The sequence below is a fragment of the Uloborus diversus genome, chromosome 3 (assembly GCF_026930045.1).
Source record: "Uloborus diversus isolate 005 chromosome 3, Udiv.v.3.1, whole genome shotgun sequence".
NCBI classification, from domain to species: domain Eukaryota; kingdom Metazoa; phylum Arthropoda; class Arachnida; order Araneae; family Uloboridae; genus Uloborus; species Uloborus diversus.
The window spans coordinates 4896253-4911806 of NC_072733.1; the positions used below are offsets into that span (position 1 = coordinate 4896253).

The following is a 15554-nucleotide window of genomic DNA, read 5'->3' on the forward strand; positions in this document are numbered from 1 at the left end:
GACGAGGTTATCAACATTGTTTGCCAGATGCAATCACCATCCCATCATATCCCAGACATGCTCGATGGGAGAGATATTTGACAATCTAGCAAGCCACGGAAGAGTTTGACAAGCTTGTAGACAGTTCATAGCAACACATGCCATATGTTATCTGGCATTGTCCTGCTGAAAACCAGTCGAGGGTACTGCAAAAGGAACGGCAACAAAACAGGTCTTAGGATGTCGTCGACGTGCCACTGTGCAGTAAGTGTACCTCTAATTACGACCAAAGGGGTCCAATTATCAAAGGAAATGGCACTCCAAACCACAATGCCTTCTTGAGGGCCAGTGTGGCGCGCAAAAGTGAAACCAGGATCCCTGCTTTGCCCTGGGTGTCTCCAAACACATCTTCGATTATCGTTATGGCACAGTTGGAAGCGGGATTTGACGCTACAGACTACCAGTCGGCACCATTCCAACCTGATCGAACCATGCACCACTGTAATCTGGCTCGGCAGTGTGTAGGCGTCAGTGGTAGGTGGCGTAACGGTCGGCGCGAGCATAGATTTAATTGTCCAAACCGTCTGTAAATGGTCATGATGGACACTGGTGTTTGGGTTGAATGTCTGATGGTTCATGGAGATGAAGAAAGCGCTGTGACAGCTGATCGGACAATTGTGACTCTAGATCGACCGCTAACATCCTGACTCTGAACTCTGCCTTTTTTCCACTTATCCTTGCCAACATCTTCGAATCATAATACGCTTCGACTCAAATGACGAGTGATTCTCCGATTTGACCAACTGGCCTCTTTCAATCTAATGATATGACCTCGTTTAAACTCTGACTCTGACAGCTGCTCGTAATGAGCACGAACCATGCGGCGAGGTATTTTTAAGTTGTTGAAAGTTAATTTGAATCGCAATCAAACCGAAAGTTTTAACAACTGTTGAAGAACTGCTCTTTATATACATCTGCTGGACGCACAGTTTCGATGCACTGGAGATCAAACTATTCGTTCATTGGACACCAAATTTTAATCATTTGCACATCTAGTCAAAACAATCATGCATACAAAATCTCAAAGCAATCGGATGATTGCTTCTTGATGCGTCGATATTTTTGTTATAGAGTGTATATTGCCGAATTGAAAACCATGGAAACAGATATGAGATGGAGATACCGGTTTTTGTGTCATTTTGTTAGATTCCCGTTGAACCGACGGTAATTTTTAGAACACTTGCGTGCCCCCTCCCCCTCCCTGTGTTTCTGAAATTAAACTCTAGTTGCACTTCCGAGTTGTTTAAAACTAACACCATTCATAAAATTAGAGATGTTTTTTTACAAACTTAATCTATTGTTTAGGAAGAATTTAGAGCATTGATGTAAGAAATTAATTAAAGACGTTTTGAATGGTGACATAATTCGGAAATCAAAGGGACTTTTGAATTTTTTCTTCGGAAGTGCTGAAGTAGATTCAGAAACTCTTCCGAGACGTTGGTGGTAGCGGTTCTGTACTAAAAAAATGAGGCCGAAGTTGGGGCCGAAGTTTAATGTTGTGAGTTAATCCAAAATCAGAGGGTGAACTCCCCCCCCCCCTCTCTCGTCGTTTCAAGCATTTCTTAAATATTTAGCGATTATTTATTTTTGTTCAAGAAATGTCATTTTGCGTATTCCTCATTCTTGTTTCATCTTTGTTTCGTAATGCGCCATCTTTTTTGCATCATTTATAGCGATTGATTTTTTTTCTATTGTAAGTAGTTATTTTCATGTATTTTTATAAAATCAATGAATAATCGTTTTCATCATATCTTTGATAATATGTTACAGAAAAGTTTCAAGGATTTTCTATTAGGCAATTTTTTAAATTTCAGCAAATTATTGTTAAATTGAATAAATTAATTTGAATTTGTAGTGCTTCATAAAAGATTTTAAACAATCAAATTGTTCAATATTATGTGCGAAAACATCAGATCAAGTAGTACATGTATTCAGTTATTATTAACTTGGAGTAAATATCGAGTTTGTTTATTGTAGCTGCGTTTTAAGAACCTCACTCTTTTCATGGCTATTTCTTTTCTCAGTAAATTTATGTCACTGTTATAGCTTTTATGAAAAATGCAAATTTTTCTATTCATAAATTTTAAATAAGTATAAAAATATTCCTATTATGATTTAATATTGTAATTTATCTGTTACCTTTTTTGTTTAATTTAATGACTAAAAAATGTGTACGTGCAATCTTTCCACTTTAATTGCGTAATTTGTTGATGGTTTCATATTTTTATTCTTAATTTTTTTTGAATAATTAAACAACATAATTTAAAGTTTTTTAACTATGTGTAGTGTACATAATCCATACATTATTACAATATTGTTGAAATCTTAGTTATATGTTCAATTGAAAAAAAAAAAAATCAGTTGGTTATTAAGCAGTGTCTTTGTTTTTCTTTCTTTCTTTCTTTTTTTTTTTTGGCTGTTTTTCTTTCTTTATCATCATACAACAGTCAAAAAAGAGAAGCATAACTACATCCTATTTAGATTGTACGTAGTACGATCCAAAATTTCGGGGACAAGCTGTATAAAACTTTAACCAGAATAGTTCACATTACCGAAGCACATCCACCTTCAAAGGGTCACCTTGAGGGACTATGTACTTCTGCCAGTGTTCATATAACTTTTTGAAACACTTCTGGAAACCTTTTTCGCAATTTACTGTGATGCAGCTTTATCTTCTCCTGACGGAAGAAAGCGGTGTCCATGCAAATGTTTTTTTTGCTGGGAACAGGTAAGTCTCACGCAGCTAAGTCCGACGAAACGGTATGTTATTTCTTTGTCATATCAGAGCATTGATCAATCAAACCGTGTATCCTCAACATGCAAGTCGCCTTCTTCCCCATGATGAAGTTAAAGCAGCAGCGCAAGAGGCCTTACAGGAGGTTGTGAAAAATGGCTGCCACGAGTGCTTCTAAGAGCTATACGAACGTTGGCAGAAGTGCATAGTCGTTCAAGGAGATTATTTTGTAGATAGATGTGCTTCGGTAGTGTGAACTATTCAGGGTAAGGTTTTGTACTGCTTGTCCTCGAACTTTTAGATCATACTACGTACGTATGAGTTTTCAACTTACTATTTCATAACGTTTCTGATTGACGCAAGTTTACGCGTATGAAGACATCACAAGAGAACTTATGATAATTAACTTAGGAGGTGTTCAAAATGGATATTTTGGACATCAATATGTTCTTAGGTACATATGCGTGTACAGATGTGCCGAAAAAACTTGTGAAGTTTAAATTGGGTGATCGTAAAATAGAAATTAGTTCGAAATTTGATTTTTTTTTTTTTTTGATTTCAAGTCCTTATTTGTAGAAAGGAAGTAAAGTGAAATGAATAAATAATCCTTTAAATCCCTGACAATCTTATCAATTTCCGTTAGATTTTTTTTTTGCCATCGGCCAACGGCATCGGCCATCGGCCATCGGCAATCGGCCATTTGGAGGAAAACAATCGGCAATCGGCCATCGGCCATCTTTGAACAATCGGTCAACAATCGGCATCGGCCCATCGGCCAAAAAATGCCATCGGTCGAGCCCTAAATACAATACTTCTTTTATTTGTAAAAGGAAGTAAAAAACGCCCGATTAATAGCCACTTTAACCGAATAAGAACTGCAGTCTGCATCAAGCAGTCAAAAAAGCATCCCCGCTGCATTAATTCTAACGCCTTCGGTGTTATGCACATAAAGCTCGTTTTAAAATTGCTATAACAGCACACCGACCGGACAAGGCTCAAACTCTGGAGCATTCAGTGCACAGCCGGACGTTCTATCGACAAAGCTCTGCAGCCCGAAAATAAACCTCAATTTAACCGAACGACTCCGTCTGGTGTCTTGAACAACCCGTATCCGATGGTGGGCTGTGTTGGCCCGACTGGGGCACGTTAAATATGTCGCAGTCAAAGTCCTTCTAGGAAGTAATACTTTTGAGAGTGCTGGACCAGAGATTGCTCGTCTTCTGGCCTGGATCAAAAAACAGAGCTGTCTTCAGGTCCCCATCCAACAGTTTAAAACAAAAATGGTAGGTCCGAGGAATCTTGCAGTGTGATGTATACAACAGTACCAGTATTGACTTGGCAAACATTTCCAGTCCAGAGGAGATGCGGTTACTGACAGGCAGTCATAGAATTTAATATTATCGACTATCAGATAATCTGTTATGCAAATTGTTCTGAATGATGTTTAATTTTCAAACTACAAATAATAAGAAATTCAAGAAAAAAACATTTCAGCAATTATTTTACTCTTCGTAATTGCATATGTAAAGCCTAATAAATGCAAATTACATTCCATTCATTGGATATTTAAAGAGAGATGGGTTTCTAATCTCCTTTAGGCCTGGGCTCAATTTGCCCCAGTCCCAGATCTAAATACCCGCAGACCCAGCAGAGCCGGGCGGCTCAAAAGGGACCCGTGGCTTTCAGTGGCGTAGAACTCCAGTAGCCAGTTAGGGGTTCTGCGGATTTTCTGCAGCGGGGCCGAAAAGTATTATAGATCAGGACCTGGGCGGACCATGCGTCGATCAGGGTCAGGCAAGGGCGTATCCATCACAACATGGAAAAGGAGGGCAGGCCCAAGAGAGTCCCAATGCGAAGTCGCTGTGACCTCCCAAAATTTTCCTTATTCGGCAAATTTTTCTGCAGATTGAGGAGCAAGATTTGGAGTTCTATTGGGAAAAATTATCATCATTCAGCGACAATATTTGTGGAGTTCCATTCCGCAAATTGAGAGTTTTTTCCATCCCAAAGGTTTAAGTTCAGGGTCCCCCTGGGAAGGCCCATCATTTGGACAATTTAGGGACTGGTCTGTTAGCTCCTCCCCCAAGATTTTGGAAACAATGTAATTCTAAAATGATATCCGTATTAACTCAACACCAATAACGTTTCCTTTTTAATAGACTCCGAAGAGGATGTATACACTTTCAAACTCATTGCCAAATGCCCTTCCTTGCTCCTCTTTGGACAGAAGTACCTGTTTTTTATTTCAGATCTAGCACAAAAGTATTTTGAGCCAAATTCTAAAAAATATTTTTGTGTTAAAGATATTTTGATAGTTTACAAAATATATTCAAAATACCAGTATTTTTCAAAGAATGATATTTTGCTTTTATCATGAATATTTTGCAATTTCTTTATTATATATTGATAGATTAATGAAGAAATATTAGAAATGAATTTAATTAGAACCTTCCCTTGCTTTTTTTTTTTTTTTTGGCCTCTGAAAATTCCAAAAGTTAACTGCAACTCAAATTCAAAATAATAGAATATCAGAACTGTTAGAACAAAACTTGTCCCCTGAGTCGGGAAAAATGAACGCACGCAAATTAAAAAAAAAAAAGACTAAAACTCGTTATTCATAAATGGGTAAATCAATTTAAACAACTTTTCAGATATTATTTTAACAATTTATGGATCATTAACAAATTGGAAAAATTGATAGATTTTTTATATGGATCAAAAAATTAGAATAATTTATTTATTCAATGTGAATTTTAAAAATTAGCGAAAATATTACACACAGTGACACATTTAGTGACACATTTTATCTTTCAGCAAGATTCTACTCCGTGTCACATCTCTAAATTGACTCAAAAATTTTAAACAGAAAGAGGAATTTCGGTATTAAACTGGTCAAGCAACTCTACCAATCTCAATACGATCAAGAATTTGTGGTACCGTCAAATCTAAAGACACCTGGTGCCCGCCAACAAAATTGAGCTCGTTGCCGCATTGAAAAGGGTATGGAAACTGTCAGAAACAATTAATGCAAACAGGTGGTAAAATCCGTGTGAGAAAGGATTAAAGCATTGAATCCATCAAAAAATGACGCATTCTAGTATTGATATTCTTTTGAAAGTGTCTCCCCCCTTAATCTGAATATTCTAATTTTTCGACTCCATGTAAATCTTCATCACTATAAACTTTTGGATTATTCTGTCCAAGATTTTAAATTTAGTATTTTTGAAATGAAATGCACACTTTAAGGTCTAAGAAAGGTGGCACGTTCATTTAAATACCTAATTTGCACTTATATTCGGTTATAATAAACTTTTTCCCAAAAAGTGGGAAGTATTCTATTATTTTGAATTTGAGTTGTAGTTCCTTTTTATTTTTTACGAACTTGTTACTTAATATTCCAAAAAAATGGTAAAAACTCCAACAAATATGCTCTTTTTTATTATCATTGTAGTTCTTAAGTCAAAAGGTTCTTCTCTTGTACCCCATTTTTTCTGGCTCGGCTACCTGAGTGCTCTAAGTAACAAAAAGAAAATCTTTTCCATGTTTCTGTGATTCGGAACGCACCAGAAGGAAGCAGAAACAAAACAAAACAACTGATGCTAACTTTGTTTTCTGAGCGTTTCATTTCAAAGGTTCTAATTTTCCATTGGCGAACCGAGACAGGAAGAAAGGCGTGGCTCAACACTTTCTATACGTACGTTAACCAGCTTTAGCGCGGGAAATATTAGCGAACGTTTGAAATTTTTGGGCAGAGTCTAAAGCAGTTACCGTACATACGGTAATATCATACGTTGCTAGGGTTCTTTACGATGCATTCGAACGATGACGTCATGATTAACGTATGCTATTTACGTATGGGCAGAGACTAGACCTCTGTCAGTGTCTTGTGTAATTTTGGAAGTATAGCGTTGGACTGTTTTCAAAATAAAAATATGTATCGTGTTTTCTACAGCAAAAGTAAATTTTGTAACCTACGTTGGAATTTTCATTGCCACTAAGGATACTATGAAAACTTTCCTAACATTATTTAAATATCTATATTTTCAGCTGTTATTCTCTGCATTTCATTTGTTAATTATAGCAACATTTTGGAAACTATTGAATGAAGTTCAAAATGGCGTAACACGGGGCTAGTTGTGGCAAAGTCAAGGAGGCACGTTGTGACAGTGTCACTACTTGTCCTGGCCCGTTATTCGTCTGAGATGAGAACGTTGATGATCAAAATGATACTGAAAATAATAAATATGAAGCTGTTAACAAACCAAGCAATTCAGCAATAAATTCAGTTAATGATAGTAGGGAGCAGTCTTCAAAAGTGAGAAATCTCATAGAAATAGATGAGTGTATGACAGTTGATATTAGCATTGTCATTGTATCACCTCTACGTTTTACGGAAAAAAGACAGCCACCTAAGTTGGAAATCGAAACAGAAGCACTTCGTTCGTAAAGAGGAAATTCGAGCAGAACAAAAAGCAATAGAACGCAAAAATCAAAATGAAGCAGAAAAAGTAAAATGAAAACAACGGAAAAGGCCTAAAAGTGCACAAAAAGTTACACCAACATTATGAAAAATTGAAGAAGCAGGGGTGCTCCCCCCTAAATATCATGAAGACCCCAAAAGCAAGAGTCCCCCAAAAAGGGAAAAATACCCCTAAAAACACCCCCTAAAAATTTTAATGGCGCAGTCTGCGCCATGACCCCCCCTAGGTGAGCACCCCTGGAAGAAGCAAGATTCGGATAGCTCTGAAGATGATTAAAATTGATTATGTCTAGTTTGTTTGGAGCAATGCAAAGTTTCTAGACCCTTAGAAGACTGGGTGCTATGCATGCCATGTGAAAGAGGTTCCTCATGTCACATGTCCGAAAAAAGAAACCTTATTTTATTTGTATTAACAGCACATCGGATGTTGAAACAAGAAATGATAATGAGTATGATAATGAGTAATTATAAAAATAGGTAGGCCTGTTAGATAAGAGCCTACGCGTTGTACCAAGTCAAAGATTAATATGGCCGAAATAGTGTTGGTCTACGTTTTTTTTTCTTTCCTGATTAAAAGTTTTTTTTTTTATGTGTCTCTGAAAAAGAGTTTACCAAGTATTAATAATTTAACTATTTTATTTTCATTTCACTTACACTATTATTGAAAATATGAAGGTGAGTTTTTTGTGTTAAGATCGTTATAAATGAACATTTTTCCTTTGCTTAACTTAAAATATCCCGTTTAACTGCATTTCTTACATAATTTGTACATATTACAAGGTATATGTATACGTTTTTTTATGTGTCACCACAATGTGTCCCAAGCATGTCACTACTAGCTCCGCTACGGGGTAAGGTGAGACAAACTTAGAGGCTACACAAATTTCATTTTTTGTCATGAAAAACGTTAAAAATGTTAATTTGTTTTGCAAATATACTGGCCTCAAAAAGTTAAGGTACAACACGTTTTTCAAAGCTCACCATGAAAAAATGGCAGTAACAATAAAATGCATAGTTTGTATGAGTGATAATAACGAACTTTAAAATCATTCATAAAAAAAAGTTGCTATATCTTTTATTTTATAGAAAACTAGCTGTACCCGACGCGCGTTGCTACGCCAACAAAAAAAATACATCATTATACTGATTTTCATGACAATCGGTTGAACGGGGCAGAAGTTGCTACTCTGCAGTGCCACCTGGTGACGAGGGGCTTCAATGAGCATATTATGCACCTTCTCCGTGGAAAAATACATATATATAGCAATTTTCATAATGATCGGTCCAGGTATCAAGTGAAGCCGTGACTATACTCAAATTTTGTACTCACGCAGTTTGCAAGATCAATCAATCGCTAAAAATATCAAATAGAAAAAGTTTTAAATCCCTCCGTTGCATGAAAAGCCATAAAACAATAAAGAAGGAATTTATTTGTTCAAACTCAAGAAAAATGGCAACAGCTAACTTCTTATCAATGAGATCTTTTACGTGAATTTATTTCTGCAGCCGATAATTTTATTCGTATTTATCCAATGGATTGTGACTTAAATTGGAATAAAAAAGGAACTATCGATCGGATTTTTTTCGAACTGGTCTATAAACATTCCCAGTACCAAAAATAACAAACGGTGAAAGTTTCAGCCAAATCTGCCGGGTAGTTTTTGAGTTCATGGATGACATACAGACAAACATTCATTTTTATATATATAGATAACATATTTTTACGAGTGAGAAAAAATATGCAAATATCGAGTTTTAGTACTTTTTTGTGTCAGTTGTGTTGATTTTCAACTGTAGTTGGCAGTTTCGGTGACAATAGCCAATAGAGTTTAGAAAATGTCTCAGAGACGTCGTTTACCCGATTCGTTAAGGTGGAGGGCAGTTGGATGGAAATGAGATTGTCGCAAGTTGAAGCTACTAGACGTCATAATGTGTCTCGTAGTGTTGCTCAGCGACTCTAGGATCGATACCAATCCAAAGATTTGTGTCCAGAAGACTTGTTCCAGGCCAACCACGAGCTACAACACCTGCAGAAGACCGTTTTCTAGTTCTTTCGGCCCGAAGGAGAAGATCCATTACTGTGCCGCAGCTCTTTGCGGGCCACTTTGTAGCATTAGGAAGAAGAATCTCTGCCACTACGTTGCGAAATCGTCTTCACAATGCAGGTCTCTATGCAAGAAGACCAGTTGTGTGTGTTCCAATCAACAAACCACAGCAAAGGATCCGCTTATGCTGGGCAAGAGAACATGTTTCCTGGACCCAACAGCAATGGGCTTCTGTGCTGTTCACAGACGAGTTCAGATTTACATTGGAGAGGGATTTAGGGCGTCTACTGATCTGGAGGGAACAGCGCAATAGATACCATTAATCCAAAACTGTTGAAAGACTACAGTTATAGACGTGGTGGAATCATGGTTTGACAAGGGATCTCGCTCGGTGGTCACACTGACCTGCATGTGTACCATGGAAGAACTCTGACTGGTCTTAGATATCGGGAAAAGATCCTTGATCCATATGTCGGCCCATATGCTGGTGCTATCGGTAATGACTTCACTCTGATGGATTAAAATTCACGACCTCACCGAGATCAGATTGTTGAGTAGTTTCTTCATGATCACGGTTTGGGACGATTCAAGTTAGGGGGGACACATTCCTTATTAGAACCCATTTTTGTATTTCTCTGACATTTTACTACATAACACTGTGATGTTCTGTTTTCTTCAAGAATGGACTTTTCCACACAGATTGCTTTTTTTGTTATAAATCGTTTTTACTATATACTTATACAAGTTTCTATGACGCATTCAATAAAAAATCATTTAATGCACATATAGAACAAATTTTTTGTTTCTATATTGATTCATTTGCAAATTAAACGCAAACAACCGATTGTACCTTAACTTTTTGAGGCCAGTGTATATTACTCAAGACTTACTCTAATGATATGATGGACTAAATGTTCACCGTTCAAATCTTACGGTAATATCAAAAATGCCGAAAATGTCATCACTAACCCCGGTCTCCCCTACATTAGGTTGTTTCTTAATCATTATCAAGTTTCAGTTAAGATCCACTGTTCCATACATAAATTTTAAAAAATAATAAGAAAATTTAAGGTCGAGAGAAATACTTACCATCACCTTGATGCTGAGGACTGTAATCTAAATTGGCAGTACATAAATCATTAAATATAACTATAGGTGCAGTAATATTATCATAGTAGCTGCCTCTATTATCACAGGTTTCTTTATCTTGGACAGCAGATGATGGATGCAATAATGATTTCTTACTTTTTGCGTCGGATTTCAAGAAACTATTTCTGTCTTCTTCGCAACCAGATGGAGTTTCATCGGGTGCAGTAATAGTAACAGCTGTTTTCACGGCGCAGTACTTAAAGTACTTTGTATTACTATTTGCATCTTTCCATTTATCAGATGGGAAACTTAAAGATGATTCTGGATCACTATGAGCATTGGGTGCACTAGTTTTTACATGCAAAGTATCACTTTTCTTTTGGCTTTCACCGGCATATCTTTGCGATCGACGGAATTGAGGAGATGAAGTTAAACTACCAGAAGAGCTTCCGTCAGTCGCACTCTGAGCTATGTTGACACTTTCAACTTCCTTAGTTTCAACTTTCTTTTTTCTCTTACCCTTCAAGCTTTCCATTCGTCTTAAAAGAGCTTTAGCACCTTCTTTGACGCGATCACTCCCACTTCTACGCAAATTCTTTCGTTCCAGCATGTCTTCCGAAGCAACGCTTATGGTTCCGCCAGACCCCGAACTAGATCCAGGACTACAATCACCCACATAACCTGTGGGCGATATACATCCCTTCTCAGACTTGATCACGGAACCTCTTCGTATACTTTCAGGGCTACTATGCTGTTCGTCAATAAAAACACTGTCATGACTGCTGCAATAAGCTTCTTCAGGACTCAGATATTGCCGACTGGGAGCAGTTAGGAGATTTCCTGATGGTCTTGCTGGTGCAGGTGGATCGGTTGGAATGCTGTCTATAATGCCTTCAGAGGTTGGAGGGATTCTTGACCATCGCCTGCTCGATCTTTGAAATTCCCAATTTTCACTCAAAGCATACTGTTCTTCCTCATCACTCTCTTCTGTTCTTAACTAGATATTTTGAAAAAAAGTAGTGTAATTAGTCAAGAAACATTTTAAAATATACTGTACCCTGGAACAACAACAATTAATGTTGGGTTTTGACCAAAAATTTTGTTGTCGTTACACTGAAAAGTTTGCTACTTCGTGGACAGATTTCTATCATAAATTAAATATGGTGAAAATATAACATTGGTTTTTGTGTTGTTCCAAGATACAGATAGATTAATGATAAGAAAACAGAATGATATCAGACTTGTTTGATATTTATGGAGTACATTAATTTATACTAATTCAATAAAATATGATTTAAAAAAAATAACTAAAATTTCTCGAATTAATTTCGATGTTTTCATAATGAGGGTAAGTTCTAAAAAAATGACTTAAGAAACTAAAAAAGCAATGAGATAAACAAAACAGAGATCAAACGCAAAAGAAACTCAGACACTATTGGGTAGCGTTCAACCACAATAGAGTAGCTGGCGCAGGCGCAAAGCAGAGACGAGAATCTCATTCTGTTTTCGATTCTATAACACCATGCCGAAATTGAAGAAGGCTATGAAAAAAGTAGTCCTGCTTTGAGATTTCTCACATAATGCGAGACCACAATCGGCGGCGGCAACGCAAAACCACATTGCAAATTTTGTTTGGGAGCGAATTGATCATCCACCGTACAGTCCTGATCTCTTACGCGGCGACTTCCATCTGTTTCTGATTTTGAAGAATCTCGGCGGAAGGTGCTTAAGAAGCAATACTGAATGAAAGACTTGTGTGACTTAAAAGTATATGTGGCAACGGCCTAAACTCAGAGAAACAGCGCATGCAAATCTGGCAAAGTTTATTTAAAAGTCTCCAGCTGAGTTGGCTAGCTCGCGGTATCTGGATTGATGTGTTGTGTAAATGTTAGATTATTCCGAGATGGAACTGATTAATTTATATTTATTTCTTTTAATGGTAATGTGTTTGTTGCAATTTACAATAAATGTTCGCTTTTAACAACTGGATTACCCGTCTCTACACTGGTGACCTGAACACGCAGTGTCGCAGTTATCAGTTGGTAGCGAAATGATTTCAAGAAAGAATGTGTCGCAGCAATTCGCCGGAAGGTAATTTATTTCGACGAAAAACTTCAATTTTTTTCAACTGTCTTGCTTTTCTGTGCATGTGTCCTTTGAGGTTCTTAAGTGTAGCATTGTACCTAGGCTATTAGTTGTTCATGTTACAAATTCAGTAAATATTTGTTTCATGTTAGTATGGAAACAAAAGAGAATTTAAATTTGACTCAAAAGGAAGTAAGTGCTGAAAACTTAAGTTGCAATAGGGTTTCTGTAAAAGTACCTACTTTTTGGCCTAATAATGCGAAGTTATTTTTTGTACAACTTGAAGCTAGTTTTAGGTTAGCTGGCGTTACGGTTGAACAAACGCAATTCGATCATTTGGTTGCGTCGCTAGATGCAGAAACTTTGTCTCATGCTACCGATATTTTATGTCAGCCGCCAGAAAAATCATACGCCGCACTTAAACAAAGATTGTTAGCGGAGTTCGAATTTTCTCAGAGTCGTAAAGTAAAGACATTAATTGAAGACTTAGAATTAGGTGACAAATCTCCATCTATGTTATTACGAAAAATGAAAGAATTAAGTGAGAGTCATGTAGATGATGATTTTTTAAAAAATATTTGGCTTCGTAGGTTACCGGTACCAGTGCAAACAATTTTAGCGGTCAGTTCTGAAAATTTAGAAAAATTAGCGGAAATGGCAGACAAGATTTGCGAATATACTGGGTTGGTTGTAAACTCAATTGATAAGCAAACTTTTAAATACCAAACTGCTAGTACTGAAATTCAGTTGGAACAATTGCAACTGAAAGTAGACGAACTTACTAAAATTGTAAAAACGCGCAGTCGCTCAAGGTCTCCAAATCGATCTCAGGGCCGTAAACAATTTAATTTGAAAGCTGAAAAGCGGAATAATTGGTTATGTTGGTATCATTTTAAATTTAAAGACAAAGCTACCAAATGTGTAAAACCATGCGCTTTTGAAGCGAAATTTTCAAATTTTTCAAAATCGTCGGAAGTTTCTATGACTTTTACTAAAACAGGATTTAGTCGCAGACTGTATATCACTGATATTTTAACTCAAACGAGCTATCTAATTGACACAGGTAGTGATGTTTCTTGTTACCCAAAATCCTTTTTGAATTTAGACAGCGGAAAAAAAGAATTCACTTTGTACGCTGCAAATGGATCTGGGATTGATACTTACGGTACTAAGTTATTAAATTTAGATTTCGGGTTAGGACGCAGATTGAGATGGCCGTTTATCATAGCTGACGTTACAAAGCCTATAATAGGGGCGGACTTTTTGCAGCATTTTGAATTGCTAGTCGATTTAAAGAAAAGGCGTATTTTAGATCCGGTGACTAAATTTAGTGCAAGCGGTCGATCGATATTTTGCGAGGTTCCGAATGTGAAAACAATTTATGGGAATTCTGAATATCAAGAATTGTTAAAGAAATATATTGAGATTACACAACTTAATGTTCTTTCACAAAAGGTAATGAAACATAATACAGTTCATTTCATTCCGACTGAGGGACCCCCTGTTTCAGCTAAAGCGCGTCGGTTACACCCAACGCAACTTCAAATAGCTAAACAGGAATTTGAATATATGCTTGACAAAGGGATTTGTAGACCGTCAAAAAGTAATTGGGCTAGTCTTTTGCATATGGTCCCAAAAGGCGAGTATGGCTGGAGATTCCAATCCAAGGACTCCTGGAGTTACAACAAGGTTTGGCCGCAAAGTACGTTTTCGTCTCCCAATGGTCTTGTGAGACTGCTGAGGGAGTCTGTGGCAACGGCCTAAACTCAGAGAAACAGCGCATGCAAATCTGGCAAAGTTTATTTAAAAGTCTCCAGCTGAGTTGGCTAGCTCGCGGTATCTGGATTGATGTGTTGTGTAAATGTTAGATTATTCCGAGATGGAACTGATTAATTTATATTTATTTCTTTTAATGGTAATGTGTTTGTTGCAATTTACAATAAATGTTCGCTTTTAACAACTGGATTACCCGTCTCTACATATACAAGCCTTTCAACACTTCTTCCATAAGCAGAGCCCTGATATTTCCTTGGAAGATTCTTTGAGTTGTATAAAACGGCATGAAAAATATTTCAAAATACACTTTTACTTATGTAGAAAGATAAAGTGACCTCTTATCTTAAATGTCTCTATAAAAATTAAAAAGTGCTTTCTCTCATAGATAAACTTCGATAATGTATTTGAATGAGATTTGAATTAAAAGTAACAAAATAAATAAATAAATAAACAAATAAATAAAGAGAGTGAGAAAGAAAAAAGGAACTCATTCGTTTCCATTTTTAACAGTCGTGAAAATTTTCTCTGTAGCAAATATTAATGGATAACGATTTTTGAATAAGTCAAAAACATCCATGATTTGCTATTTTGTTGATTATAAAGGACAAATAACTGTTTTTTTTTTTTTTTTGCAATGCGGTGTTTTACCAGCTGAATACAGGAAAAAGGGTAAAGTTACATTGTAAGAGAAAATAGAAGGTCTTACCGATTTACGATGCGAGTGGTCCATAAATTTCATTTTCGCACATCGATTCAGAGTGTTCAACCTCCTATAAAAAAAAGGTGCAAATCATAAGAGCCAAGTTAATCAAAGTTAAAAAACGATATCTGAATTAAAACAGAATAGAACCTGAAATATGAAACTGAACTAGTTTCAAACTAAATAGTTTTCTTTTAAAAGCTTAGCTTAGATTTTACTTTTCTAAAAAATCTTTTCTCATTAACAACTGACTTTCATTGAAGCAAAACTAAAATATATGAGTTTTTTTAATACTCGGATTTGAAAGTAAACTTTCTTCATATTATATTTTATTAATTGTGTGAAAAGTACAATTATAAATAATTTAAAAAAAAACAACTTTTTTTTTCTTTTCAAACTTTAGAAATATTGGATTGGTATTTTTAACAAACAATTGAACATAAACTCGTGTTTGTCAAAATTTCAACACCGTGAAGAAATTTTCTGAACTAAATAACATGTACGCCACATAACAAAAGGAACAAATTATAAAAATTTGAAAGAAATACAACTATAAAGTGGGAAATACTACTATACAAGTGGGAAAAATCAGAACTTGGCATCTGC

The 15554-nt window shown here is 36.2% G+C and overlaps 1 protein-coding gene across 1 annotated transcript in view; it reads right to left on the reverse strand.

Moving 5' to 3' along the window:
- The window catches only part of LOC129219328 (rho GTPase-activating protein 7-like), a 576074-nt gene that overhangs the window by 41237 nt on the left and 519283 nt on the right, over window positions 1-15554 (reverse strand). Inside the window, exons 11-12 of the mRNA XM_054853684.1 lie at window positions 14955-15018; window positions 10388-11384 (exon numbers count right to left, since the gene is read on the reverse strand). Of these exons, the coding sequence (XP_054709659.1) occupies window positions 10388-11384; window positions 14955-15018 (1061 nt within the window). The remainder of the gene's footprint in view (window positions 1-10387; window positions 11385-14954; window positions 15019-15554) is intronic.